Raw genomic sequence first — 14,590 nt, forward strand, 5'->3', positions numbered from 1 at the left:
GGATCTTTAGGTGTTTTCACTCAATAAACACTCACAACCCTGGTCTGGGAATTGAAACCGCAATCCTACGACCACAGGACCACTGCTCTAACCACTGGGCCGTTGCGCCTCCACACACACACACACACACACACACACACACACACACACACACACAAACATATGTGTGTGTGTGTGTGTGTGTATTTGTGTGTGACTGGAAATGTAACTTTTATTCCATGGCAGTCACATTACACTATTTTATATGTGCTGGATTTTCCTGTTTTATTTAATCTCTTAATGACTATGAATCAGTTTGTATGTGGGCACTCGACCTGCTGAAAATGATAGCTATGTCACCCTTATATCACACACCATTCTGTGAAAAATGGAAAGGGCATATTAGATAATTTGATAGTGTATCTACACTCTATTGTGGGGGGGGGGGATGAATACTCAGAATGATTGATTATGGCTGAATATCTTTGATCAGAGTCGACCTGGAGCTTAACACAACAAAAACTTAATTATTTTGGAAAATATTTTTTCTTTACTTTTATTTTTGTAAATTATAATGAAATAAGACACCTTAGATACAAGAAACGAATTGATTATTAAATGTTTTATCTTTTATATTTTTATAGGTGATTATGTCACTCAGAATACCTTATCACAAATAATTCCTGTAGATCTGGGTAAAGACTTTGAGATCAAAAATGATGTAAATATATTATAATTTTCTTTTTGTACCTCTCATGAAATTTCCTTAATTATGATTAGTAACCTAACTAGATATCCAATTCTTGAACAAATCTGAAATGCTCTATTGAATCTATATTTTTATAAAAATATATGAACAAGAACTAGGGTCTCCTATATTGGAAAATATAGGATGATGATACCCTTGAGTAATAAGACAATGATTTGAGATTATACACTGTCCCATTTTACAAAATCATATAGACTGATAATTGACTATGTTTACTTAATAACCACTGAAAGCAATACATAAATGTCTCTGTTACCCTGTTTTTGTGGTAGATTGAATCTGTCACCACCGTCAGGTACTTGGGTGTTTTAAGAGAGGTCCAATCTGTTGCAAACATTTGAAGGTCTTGAATCAACAGATAATAGATTCACTCGTGTAAAGTGAATCATGTTTTTTCTTGTTGTCTTTTTCTTCCATCTTTAACCAGTCACAGAGGCCTTATAAACAACCATCTGCATTGTCTTACTTTCTATAGCTGAGCTATGTGAAAAATATAAAAAATTGTGGACAAATAACTTTAACCCTTTAGCATTTAAACTGGCCATATCCAGCCCAAATATTCTACCTAGTTTATGTTCAGACTGGCCATATGTGGCCTCTCACATCCAGCTGACAATTTCATTACAGAAGTAAACAATCACATCATCAAAATCTTGAAGCTTCAAGATAATGCATGATTGATTCAAAACAATATGAATAAAGAAGCATTACATTAAACAGAGTAATCTGAATGCTAAAGGGTTAATGCTATGTTTTCTATTTACATACCATTTTTTAGATATTTATTTTCTCACTAATATTGTTTTGAAATTTTATTTTTAAATGTGTGAGTGTTAAAGGCTGATAGTAAACTTCCAGAAAACTGAGCTGGATATGTTGCAAGGTACTTTATAAATGTTTTGATAAGGAAGTAGAAAGATAAAAAAGCGATGACTCAGTTTCTAGTTGAACTAGTTCTCTTCACTCACTTTGTGCACTTGTGATGTGGTGACACAACAACCCATTGGTGAATGGTGGGTGGTACATAACATTTTCAATTTGATAGGTGAAATGAATATATACATCAATCTCACTGGACTAAGAAGATCTGGGAAGGCCATGAGCACTGCACCATCCTCCAGCCCCAACAAGTAAAAATAAAATAAAATTTTACTGGGCATTCCTTGGGTAGTAACGACAAGGGTTGTAGTTGATCTGATCAACAGAACACCCTGTTCATGAAAATAATGTGCAAGTGGCTGAGCACTCCACAAACACTTGTACCTTTAACCCTTTAAGGCTGGGTATAAATAGCAAGTCTTTTTGTGCGGGATGCAAAAAAAGGCTAAAAAATACAAGATAATAATCAATCAAATAGCTTATAATGGAAATGTGGCTTATATACCACGCTTGTCTTCTTCAGAATTTAGCAGTGTGTCAATAAGCCACACCTGTCCTCTGTGGAAGAAAGCATTTTGTGTCAATAAGCCACACTTGAACTTAAAGGGTTAACATAATTTTCAGGGAGATTCAGCATGACACAAAATGTGACAAAGCTTGTCCTTTGAATTTCAGATACAACTAATTTTTGCCAACTGAATAAGCCAGACCCAGCAAGTAAAAAGAAAATAAATTACTGGGGATGAATAAAGTCAATTTGTTTGAGTACACTACTTAATAAGTACCAATTTCATTGACCTCAGAAGAACAAAAATTTAAGTAAAGGCTGTTGAAATGTGAACAGAAAATGCCGGGAAATATAATAAACTAGTGTACGACCTGTAGTTTAACCTTCTGCTTTAAATAGTGTTGTTGTAATAGTTGGCACAAAGTTGTATTCAAGCAAATTTACTTCAGTGTACTAGAGATATTTTGTTTATTGACCTCAAAGTAATAAAAAAGAAGCAGTGGTGACTTCATCAAGATTTAAACATTTTGAGGTACACAGTTTTGGGGAACACAAATTCTTGGTGGTCCTTTTAGTCTGGCCCTCTACCATTTATGTCGTTACCTTTTACTGACCAGTTTAATGAGACAAAAGCCTTTAGGTTGTAAGTTATTTATTTATTAACTGTTGATTTTATAATTATTGTGGTTTTAGCACTAACACCAGTTTAATGACTGGCACAAATAAGACCACCACATGTTGCAATATGAAGGTTTTGAAAGAGTAAGCACACTGCTTCATCAGTTGTGCAGGTTAACAAAAGATTTGCTCAGGTCTTAGGTAGAGAGGTGTGTTTGAAAAATATATTGCAGTCTTCACCCAATACCATACATTCAGCAAAAAGCCTGCAACTTGTTCTGGGAGATGCTGGGTGGGAGTACAAAAGATGCATCTCCCAGGACCCTAAAATGGATCCAGAGGGAACAACCATTAGTGATTGAAAATTTTGCTACTGATAGGACCCAATGGAGGACCACTTTCTCAGGAATAGCAGGTGAAGATGGATGGATAGATTTTATAATTGTTATTTTTATAATATGATTATCTTTGTTGTTGCTTTGTTATTTTAAAACTATTCACATTTGAAGATTTTTTTTTCCAAATTTTTCTCTTAACAGAAAATCTCAATTAGTTTCAATGGAAAAACTGGTCGTATGCAAGGAATTTCCAACCTTGAAAGTAAGGTATCAGCATCTGTGGCACAGGATTATTATTATTATATTGGCCATCCTGGTAACAACTCCGACACTAATACTCAAGCTTCCAACAATTATATTTTCAGACCTTTAAACAACACACCATCTAGTGTGAATTACTTGATGCCTGTGAAGAGTCACATAGTAAAAGTAAGTTACATTTCAATAAATTCCTTAGATGGATTCTTATGCATGAGACATTTATATAAACACAGAGTGCTTGGAGAGTACGGATGTAGGTATGAGATGTTTTAGTAGAGCCGTTTTGGCATCACCTATTTGGTGTTGTTGATTTGATATAGTCTTGATATCAGATCAGGGGCTGGGACAAGTTTTTAACTAGTTATCCCTAATTGTGGAAGGAACCTGTGGAAGAGATAGACCTAGGAAGACATGAGATGAGGTGGTGAAGCATGACCTTCAAACACAGGCTTTAAAGAAAAAAGGCACTGGGGTTGATTCATTCAACTAAAATCCTTCAAGGTGATGCCCCAGTGTGGCCACAGTCTAATGACTGAAACAAGTAAAAGATAAAAGATATTCATTTCATAACTTTTGCAAATTTGGTGGAAATAACTTTCAACATGTTTTGAATTTTCTTCCTTTCCGAAAATGGCTTCATCAATAATATTTCATATGTTACAAGTCAAAAACATCAGATCATTGGTTATTGTCCATTTTCTATGTAGACATGGGTTGGGTAGTTTGACTGGATCCAATGAGCTGCAGAGCATCAGGCTGCACTGTCAGCTTTGGCATGGTTCCTATGACTGGATGCCATTCAGAGTATCATCTACTTTGCTGTGTGTACTGGAAATGCTTTTTGAGTGATACCAGCACAAGCAAGGTTACTGAGTAACTTGCAAAGCAAGGAAAAGAAATATATTTGAGAGAGGGGCAGGTGGCTTTATGTGTTGAAGAAGGTATTCATGTACATAATTTTTGCTTTACAACGCCAAACTCTATAGAAAAGAAGGCTTGGGAGAATTAACAAGATATTCTTATGGATGAGACATCTCAACTATGCTAATATTGTTTTATTTTCAAATAATAACCTTTCCTTTATCGTATTCTTTCATTCTTATACTTGTTTCATTCTGGGTTTAGTCAATCAAATTGATCCCAGTACTATATTAAGTCTGGCACGTATTCTGTTAGTCTTTTTTTGCTGAATTGCTAAGTCATAAGGGCACAAATAAATTAATACCAGTTACTAGGCAGTAAGAGACACAAAAACATGCATGAATGCAAATACACTGACATTTTCTCTCTTTCACACACACACACACACACACACACACACATTCGCACTCACTCATTCATTTGTGAATGATAATAATTCATGAGGTGCATGTAGAACAATGAAAATCCAAACAATAATGTATCTATTTATTCTTAATATATTCTGGCAGAATGTGAATATCTGATTGCTGTTGTTTCTCATCATCAGCAAACACCTTCTCTCTTTAGATCGGTGGTTCTCAACCATTTTTTGCTTATCGACTCCTTTGATTTCTGAGAAATCAAGATAAAGTTATTGTTAGATTATATTAATTGAAAGTTATGTTGATTTAATTCTTCCCGAATGATTTTCTTTTTACAGGGACCACTTGTTCAAGAAGTTCATCAAGTATTCTGCCCTTGGATTACTCAAGTTATACGACTATATAAATCTAACAATTTTGCCGAAGTTGAATGGACTGCTGGATCAATCCCCATTCAGTGAGGAATTCTATTTATAAAAGTTTATTCATTACAAGGGATTTTTTTCATATTCATTTCCTCAGTACCCCCTGACTGGCCCCGTTGCCAGTACCCACTGACTGGCCTTCATGCCGGTGGCATGTAAAAGCACCCACTACACTCTCTGAGTGGTTGGCGTTAGGAAGAGCATCCAGCTGTAGAAACTCTGCCAAATCAGATTGGAGCCTGGTGTAGCCATCTGGTTTTCACCAGTCCTCAGTCAAATCGTCCAACCCATGCTAGCATGGAAAGCAGACGTTAAACGATGATGATGATGATGATGATGATGCTAATTTAGAAGAAATAACAACATTAAAAATGTTTTGGATTTTTTTTTTTCTGAAATAATAATCACAATAATCGTTATTATTTAGTGTCGGTTTTGCATACTGTCATGGACTGGACAGCTTGACATGATTAGGTAGGTCAGAGGCCTGTGTTGTGATCTAAATATAAAGAAGAGGAAAGATCTGAGGATAGAGTCCTAGTGTACTTTTACTTGTCCTAATTCTGGACTGAACTTTTATGTCCTACCATTTCTATGCATAGTTTGAACTACTCCCATGAGCCATTTATTTCATATATGCTACTTTGATAAAAAAAAATGCCAGTAAATTGAAAGAAACAAAAAACATAGACATCATCATCATTTAATATCTGTTGTCCATGGGTTGGACAGCTTGACCAGGGCTGGTAATGTGAGGGTCTGCACCAGACTCCAGTCTGATTTGGCATGGTTTCAAAGGGTTGGATGCTCTTCGTAATGCCAACCACTCTGAGAGTGTAATTGGCATAGATTAGATGAGTCTTTTCTACTCTTTTAGATGCATTGGGGAACCATATCTCACTAATAAGTTTCATTTTTGGCTTGATTTGTGTTGTTTTCTTATTGCCAACCACTTTACAGAGTGTACTGAGGGCATTTTTGTTTGTGGCACTAGCACTACAGAACCTGTTATGTCTTTGACAAAACTAAAGTATCCTCCAAACCCTACTCTTAGCAGAGTGATCCCATTATTTGATAACTTTAACTGTTGTCATATTAATGCAAATACATTGTGAAAGACAAATTTAATGTGGTATTAAATCCTCATCATCATTTAACGTCTGTTTTCCATGCTGGCATGGGTTGGATGGCTTGACAGGAACTAGCAAACCAGGGTCCACACCAGGTTCCAGTCTATTTTGGCTTGGTTACTACAGCTGGATGCCCTTTCTAAAGTCAACCACTTTACAAAGTGTACTGGTGCATTTTATGTGACACCAGCCCCAATGGTTTTTATATGACACCAGCACCAGTGCTTATTATGTGGCACCATCACCAGTGCTTTCTACATGGCCCCATCACCAGTGCTTTTTACATGGCACCATCACCAGTGCTTTTTATGTGGAACCAGCACCTGTGCTTTTTATGTGGAACCAGCACCTGTGCTTTTTACATGGCCCCATCACCAGTGCTTTTTATGTGGAACCATCACTAGTGCTTTTTATGTGGAACCATCACTAGTGCTTTTTACATGGCCCCATCATCAGTGCTTTTTATGTGGAACCAGCACCTGTGCTTTTTATGTGGCACCATCACCAGTGCTCTTTATGTGGAACCAGCCTCTCATGGATGATTTTCATCAGCCTCCAATAAATTATGTTCTTAAACATAGCACCACAGTTAATTTGCATTTCATGATGTCTTTACATTAAGTCTGATAGATAGATGGCTGTCATCTTCTAATACTGCTTCTGTTGTACGTAACAGATTTTAACAGTTGTATTTTGGTGATAGCTTTTAAATTTGTTTTTATTTTCTCTTACATTCACCATTTATTTAGTCTATCTCCACCTAATTCTTATAACATTTGTTTACAGTGACAATAAAGGAAAAGAAATAGTTGTTTCATATCAAACTAATCTTAAGACAAACAACTTGTTCTATACTGATGCAAATGGAAGACAAATTATGGAGAGAAAGTGAGTACTAGACATTTTTAATGTATCTTCAATATTTACTCTTTTCCTTTTTATTATGTGATTAAGTATTTTCTATGACCTACCAAATGTTTAGTTTGGTGACAAATATTCACTATAATAACTATATACTGTGGGATTACCAATCAGACTCTTAATACATTCTGTCCAAATATTTACTGTAGATAATTAAATGTTTACTCTAACTCTACTTGCTAAATAAAATACTCATAGTTTTGACTGGAATCCTAACAATATCATTGCTATTAATTTGCATTCATGTTACATTAAAAGAAAGGAAAGCAAGTCAACAAGGTAACTCACTCTGTTAGAAATAGTAACCAAGTCTCCTCTAAACCAGGAACAAATGTCTTACTGAAAAGGAGATGCATGGCTTTTCTAACTGGAAAGAGAGAAAGAAGAAAAAGAAAGAGAGAGAGAGAGGCAGTGAGGGCATATTCTCAAAATATAAGGTAATTATGAAAGATAGAACAGAGACAGAGCACCATAAAAGGGTGAGTAGGTTGGTAAGTTTGTAAGAGTGTGGAAAGAGTAACAGATGATTAGAGATGGAGATCGAGGTGAATGCAGTGGATATCAGTTTGGGATGGGGAGTGAAGGAAACAAGATTCACACACACGTGTGTGTGCATGTTTTTTTTTCCTTTTCACTTGCTGGAGGAAGGGGCTGTACCTGTGGTCTTTGCAAGCTCTTTTATACCAATAAAATTGATGCTATTTATGCTCATTTTGAATTTTTGAGAAGCCAATATCTGCAGGAAAGACATGAGCATGGTAATAATTTCAGAGGGCAGATGTTCTGGGAAGGAAAGAATGACGCCTAGGGTTGGACATCACATGGATGATGAGAGGAAAAGAGATGAGCATACCTGTAGGGAGGTGGCAAGCACCCACCCAGTTCCAAGGATCAGAGATCATTATAGCAGTGGTAGGAAAGGCAGAGAAAGGAGACAGAACACTTGTGGAGCAGAAGTTGGAGTATATCTGTGAGTGATTTTATTGCAGTCAGTCAGGTGACCCTTTTCTGGATGAGGTTGAGCATGTCTGTGTGTGCAGCAATAGTGTTACCCCATATGTGAAAGCAATACTATATGTGCGTATGTTGAGATTCATCTGTTTTATTTAAAAAAATGTATTTGTTGGTATTCTGTTAGATATTTTAAAGGTAATTCTTTCTTATCTTATGCATTCGTCCATACTACAAAAGCCAGCTTTCCATAGTTGAATCTACACAGAAATTTCTGTGGTTACATGATCAGGTCAAGTAACCTGATCGGCTATTTTCTTTTAATAAACTTGACTTTTAAATACCAACTACATGTAATTAAGGACATCCAGTTCCTATATGGGAATGGAAGAGGAGGGTGAGAGTGGACAGAGATGTGTGCACTAATGGTAGTAATATTTTTCTTTGATAATTGCTATAATATAACTGGTACATTATTTCATGTATGTAGGGTTATGGGAAAAAAAACAAAGTACATTAATGAATTAATAAAGAGAATTCCTTTATTATTTTTAATATATTTTATTTTCACTGCAGACTTAATTACCGACCTACCTGGACTCTAAAAAATTCTGAACCTATTGCTGGCAATTATTATCCTGTCAACACCAAGATATTCATCAAAGTAAGTCATGGAAAATTGTTAATCTCATTTTTTGGTTAACTCTTTGTCTTTAAATGAGTATGTGTTTGCATTTTGGTAACTAGATCAAGAAATTCATATCAAGATTTGATGCTAGTGCCTAAGCAGAGATATAGGCAATTCTCAGTAGGCATAAGGACTGAATGGTATTAAGTCACTCCAAAACATTTCACAGATGTTTTCTCCTCTCTCTATATATTTTGCTATATCACAGTTGTCTCTGATCCTCAGGGTTGATTGGTCTTGTGCCATCTTCAGCCAGACACTTATGACTCACCTGTCTCTCCCTCTTCTTGTCATCCACACTGTAACCACATATGCATAGGCCCCATATTAACTACTATGCTCAAGTCTTCCTTCCCAGAATGTTGGTTCTCTAAAATTCCTTTCAAAGTATGGCTAGCAAGAAATTTGGCGGCAGATATGGAAATAAGGTCTATAAAAAGCTTTTGTATTTTGGTTGATAGATGACTGTAGTCTTTTTATGGTTGATGGTTATTCCAAAGGACTTAGCTGCTTTTAGCTACAAGGCACCTCATGTCATTCACTGAGTGTTACAAGAGTATCAGCATAAGAAAATAAGAGTTTGCCAAAAAAATGCTTTTTTCAATTCTGTATGTGTATGGAACTTTTGGAGACAGTGCTTCTCAAGGAAATAGTCCTGGAAAGCAACCCAGAGAAAAGCTTAAGAAATTGACAAATAATATTGTGACATTGTTCTCAGGAAACCTTCATTGGTGTTGTTTTAAGATATAAAGTGTACTGAAAGATCATGTGTGATCAGGATGTGACTCCAGGCCAGTGGCAAAGACGGAATTATTCCAAGCATAGATACACATCTTTAAGCACATACATGTGCAACTTGTAGATTACTGCTCATACTTGAATACATAATCTGCTGAATAAAGTTCTGTGAAAGGAATATTTTTAGTTTATATATGTATAAGCAAGGTTAAATATTTTTAGTATTACTTACAAAATATATTATCACACATGTATTCAATTAGATATTTGTATAAAAAGTTTTATATACATATTTTCTATTTTCAAACTACCTGTTTTGCTGTGTTATGTTGTGTAATCCATGGGAAAACTTAGGATTGATTTAGGAACATAGTTCCAGTTTGGGATCAAGTATCCTCTTTCTTTATAATAGAGCATTTGCTACAAGTTCAACTTGTATGGCATCATATGCATATAATAATTGAATTTAATCATTTGTTGCTTCAGATCTTTTACAAACCAAGCAACTGAAATTATTGAATACAAAATTGTGTTGTCTTTTCTAGGATGTCATGAAAGATGTTCAGTTCACTGTTCTGACTGACCGTTCTCAAGGAGGCAGCAGTTTAAGAGATGGACATGTTGAACTTATGGTATGTTTACTTAAAGAAATTGTATCTTTTTTTATCAGGTTTTGAAATATAATGCTTTTTTGATATTATATTACTGATGGCTGTATCCTTTGTAAACTACATTTCTGTGCTTGAATGTCAGGTATAGTAAACCAGTGTCTTGAAAATTTGGTATACCATATAAATAACTCACTTTCATTAAAAACATATGTGGTATTTATTTAAGCCATTTGAAACTTTATTTGTAATTAAGTGGATTTGTAAAAGAACTAATATTTTAAAAGTATAACAGCTGATTTTGAAGTAAATGGAAGAAGTTTAAAGAATTGTTATGTTGCCAACAATATTTAAGTGAAAAAGACTTGTGACAGTATTGACTTAGTTTTTTCTTAAAAACAAAAAAAACTTAGAAGGTATGTTCATAATGAGGTAATAACTTTTCCCTTTTTTATAGTTACATCGTCGTCTTTTGTATGATGATGGTAGAGGTGTTGGTGAACCCTTAAACGAAACTGGCGCTGATGGACATGGTCTGATAATTCGAGGTATGTACCTATACAGTTGATAAATGCATTTCAATGTTACATTTTTGTAAGAATCCACTGTTAAACATTGCCTTCTGTTCTTTTTTAAACGAATGTAGTAAACGAAGATATTAGTAGACTTGATAGTTTTTATATAAAATCAAAAACTGTAGCATTTGCAAACTTTGTGTAACAGAAATAAAACTGCATTTAGTTAGATAAGTAACTGGTTTTCAAATACTGTTGCTGTGAATTCTGAGATAAGAAAGTTAATAAAGGACTAACAATTCTTTAATGGCTTATAAAATATTAGTTTCAAATTTTGGCACAAGGCTAGCAATTTCGGGGGAGGGGTCAGTTGATTACAGTGACCCTAATGCTCAACTGGTACTTATTTTATCAAAGCTGAAAGGATGAAAGGCAAAGTTAGCTTTGGCAGAATTTGAATTCAGAACATAAAGACGAATGAGATGCCACTAGGTATTCTGCCCAGCATGCTAATAATTCTGCCAGATTGCTGCCTTAACCCTTTCGTTACCAACCTGACTGAAACCAGCTTTGGCTCTGAGTAAAAATGTCTTGTTTTCATAAGTTTTGAATTAAAATCTTCCACCAAACCTTAGTCATAATTTATGTTCCTAACACTAGCTGAATGATAACTAAGTTATTTTACTAAATTCTTTGTTATATTTAAAGTAATTGAAAGAAACGCAGAGCATCTGAAAATAAATACAGTAACAAAAGGGTTAATGGATTATAAAATATTGTCATCAATCACTTCACAATGATGATTTGGATTAGAGAATTCCTAAGTTGTAAATATGATATTATCAACACAGCTTGTTAAAAAAAATGTGCTGTCAGTAAAAAGTAGTCACAAGTGGAAGACCTAAGAGATGAGAAGCAATTAGGTCAAGCCTCAAGATGCTCAGCCTCAGATAAAAATCTTATTTAGCCCTAGGACATTTCTGATCCAGCAGACTTGTAGTCAAAGACGTTCTTACTATAGCCATCCCATCTATTCCACTAGACAGTGCACCACATTCTCTGTGTCCTTTCCATTTTGAAGATATTATGAGAGAAATTTGGTTGTTACTTCTAGTAGGTCCTAAACATGTAGAGACTTTCCTGTTGGCCCAGAAGATCGAGATGAATGTTGATATGCTGAATGGCAGATCTATCCAACCCATATCAGCATAGAAAAACAGATATTAAAACAATGATCATGATTTGTGGCTCTTAAAATCTTTGAATTTTATAATTCCAGGGAAACATCATCTGTATGTTGACACAAAAGGAAACTCCACAATTTTCCACAGGCAACAGGCTATTGAGAACTTCTTACATCCAACAATAGCTTTTGCTGAACTGAGAATGACACCAAAGGACTGGAAAGCTAAATTCAACACAGATGTAAGTTTATTTTCAAAATAGTGTATCTTGTTATATATATATATATATATACGATTTAAAAGAGTTCCAACTCAGTCTGTTTTTTATGTTTTATTTATATTCTTATAAAATTAATGTGGGATATGGAATATATAATATAAATAGTAAAATGAAATGAAGTATTGAATGTCTTATTGAATATATTAAATATATAAGGACTAGTATACTTTCCTGCCTCATGGCAGTCATCAAGGTCCTGTCTGACAGATATCCCACATTAATTTTATAAGAATATAAATAAAACATAAAAAACAGACAGAGTTGGAACTCTTTTAAATAATATATTCCTCTATACATGATCATACAAAACCCTTTTTTTGCACCAGTCCTCAGTCAAATCGTCCAACCCATGCTAGCTGGAAAGCGGACGTTAAACGATGATGATGATGATGATGAGATATATATATATATATATATACATACATACATAGGATATTGCGGTAGTAATTTACTTGCAACATCGATGCTCTTTGTGTATACTATCAGAGTTTACTTGTCTTTCTAACTGATCTTCATACTAGTTAATACTGTTCATAAAACATTAGCTGACCACATATTTTTTTTTACTAGACCAAGCATTATACTTTTCTCACTTGATCTAAATCTTGGTATCTAACCACTTCTCAGATTATACCAGAAATATTTATACCAAATACCAGGTGTATTTCTGACTCAAAAGTACCTTCTTTTTGATCAGTTTTACAGATTTACTTCTCACTATCAATTCAGATATTTCTAACACCTTTACTACATACTCAACTTTCACGAAACTTCTGAGTGTTACATATTTGACTGACACAAATAACAACAGTAATAAGAATTTTTGTATCATTTTAGTGGGCAGCTATGAAGAGCAGTCTTCCTGGTAATGTGAACTTATTAACTCTACAGCAATGGGGTAAGGATACATTACTACTTCGTCTAGAACATGTCTTTGAGAAAGACGAAAGCACATTTTCAAAACCTGTGACAGTATCACTAAAGGTAATTATACTTTGTTGCATTTATTAATTTAAGGATTTTACATTAAAATTCCATTTAACTTTATATTTTATTTTTATAATTAACAAAACATGATTGCTTAATGCGTGTTGATGGTACTCTGGGGACAATATGTTAAGAGTTCAATGGGTATCGAAGAACAGTGGCTAATATGACTTTTTTTTTAGTGCTTTTGTGTTATTTGAATGCATTAGTTTAGTTAGACAAGAAGATAAGCAAAAAGGAAATTCCAATATCTTTGGAAGTGAAAGAAGACAAAAAACATTTTACTGGTTACACTGTTTGAAAATGTTATATTAATTCTTTAATATATAGGAGTTTAGAAATAACCAGAAGAGCAATGACATGAAGACACACACCCACACTTATATGATTTTAATGTCCACTTTTCCATGCTTGCACAAGTTGGATGGAATTTGTTAAGGTTAGATTTTCTAGGGCAAGATGTCCTTCCTGTCAACAAGACCTCAACTGTCTCCAACTAATATAATATTTCCCTTTGACCAGACGTGTTTCTACAGAAGATTGGAAACATTGACACTGCTTGTATGACAGTGATGCTCATTTAAAACTTATCATGTGATGTCAAGACAAGGAGACACAAACACACATATATATAACAAGCTGCTTTCAGTTTTTGTCAGCCAAATCCACTCACAAGGCTTTAGAAAGCTATAGAACAAGACATTTGCCCAAAGTGCAGTGCAATGGAACTGAACCCCAAACCATGTTGAGAAGTGAACACCTTAACCACATACTCATGCCTGCACCTATATATCATTAACAAAACTTAGAATATCCTGTAATTTAAAAGTGGGGTATCTTTGTCAAGAAAAATTTTGAATCTTTGATTTTATCAATTTGTAAATATGCAACTGATATTAAATTGCTGTTTTGAATTAAGGCTTAAATAGATTAAAAAAAATATATATATGTACTGGTTATGTAGGAACTTCATGAGGCAGTTTCAAATCTGAATTAGAGTGAAATTTCAAGTATGGGAGAAGAGGCAGAGGGGTCCCTCTCTTGTGCTGATATTGTGTTAGAAATTTTTTATAGCAATCATTGACAGTGTTAGAAACAGGAATTGAATATATCACACATATATATATATATATACATAGCATGTTTTAACTTGCTACAAAGACTCAGTATTTAACCCTTTTGTTACTAACCCGGCCGTAGCCGGCCGAAAAATTTTTTGGTTCATAAGACTTAGCCGGCCGAGCGTACCCATTGTTATTTAAACCCAAATCTCGTTAGTACATTCGTTAAAACACCTGATTTCACTTTGCAAACAGTTGAGTTATTGTCTCTGACATTGTTTGGCATGATATTTGAACTCAGTGAATTTTGGAAGATTTTTTTCCACATTTTTTGCGGTGTTAATTTTTTTCAACTTTGAAGATGGAGAGGAGTTTCATGCTATCAAGCAGTGATTCCAAATTTGAAGGTTTTTCAACAGAAGATATGGAGATATCGAAGAAAAGAATGAATGAGCTACAAAAGCACG

General features: G+C 34.5%; 1 protein-coding gene across 1 annotated transcript in view; it reads left to right on the forward strand.

The window, feature by feature from the left end:
* The window catches only part of LOC106883085 (lysosomal alpha-mannosidase), a 51,033-nt gene that overhangs the window by 34,395 nt on the left and 2,048 nt on the right, over positions 1–14,590 (forward strand). Inside the window, exons 16-24 of the mRNA XM_014933977.2 lie at positions 624–700; positions 3,293–3,520; positions 4,974–5,092; positions 6,977–7,078; positions 8,639–8,726; positions 10,034–10,120; positions 10,554–10,644; positions 11,891–12,036; positions 12,913–13,059. Of these exons, the coding sequence (XP_014789463.1) occupies positions 624–700; positions 3,293–3,520; positions 4,974–5,092; positions 6,977–7,078; positions 8,639–8,726; positions 10,034–10,120; positions 10,554–10,644; positions 11,891–12,036; positions 12,913–13,059 (1,085 nt within the window). The remainder of the gene's footprint in view (positions 1–623; positions 701–3,292; positions 3,521–4,973; positions 5,093–6,976; positions 7,079–8,638; positions 8,727–10,033; positions 10,121–10,553; positions 10,645–11,890; positions 12,037–12,912; positions 13,060–14,590) is intronic.

The sequence above is a fragment of the Octopus bimaculoides genome, chromosome 5 (assembly GCF_001194135.2).
Source record: "Octopus bimaculoides isolate UCB-OBI-ISO-001 chromosome 5, ASM119413v2, whole genome shotgun sequence".
Lineage (NCBI taxonomy): Eukaryota > Metazoa > Mollusca > Cephalopoda > Octopoda > Octopodidae > Octopus > Octopus bimaculoides.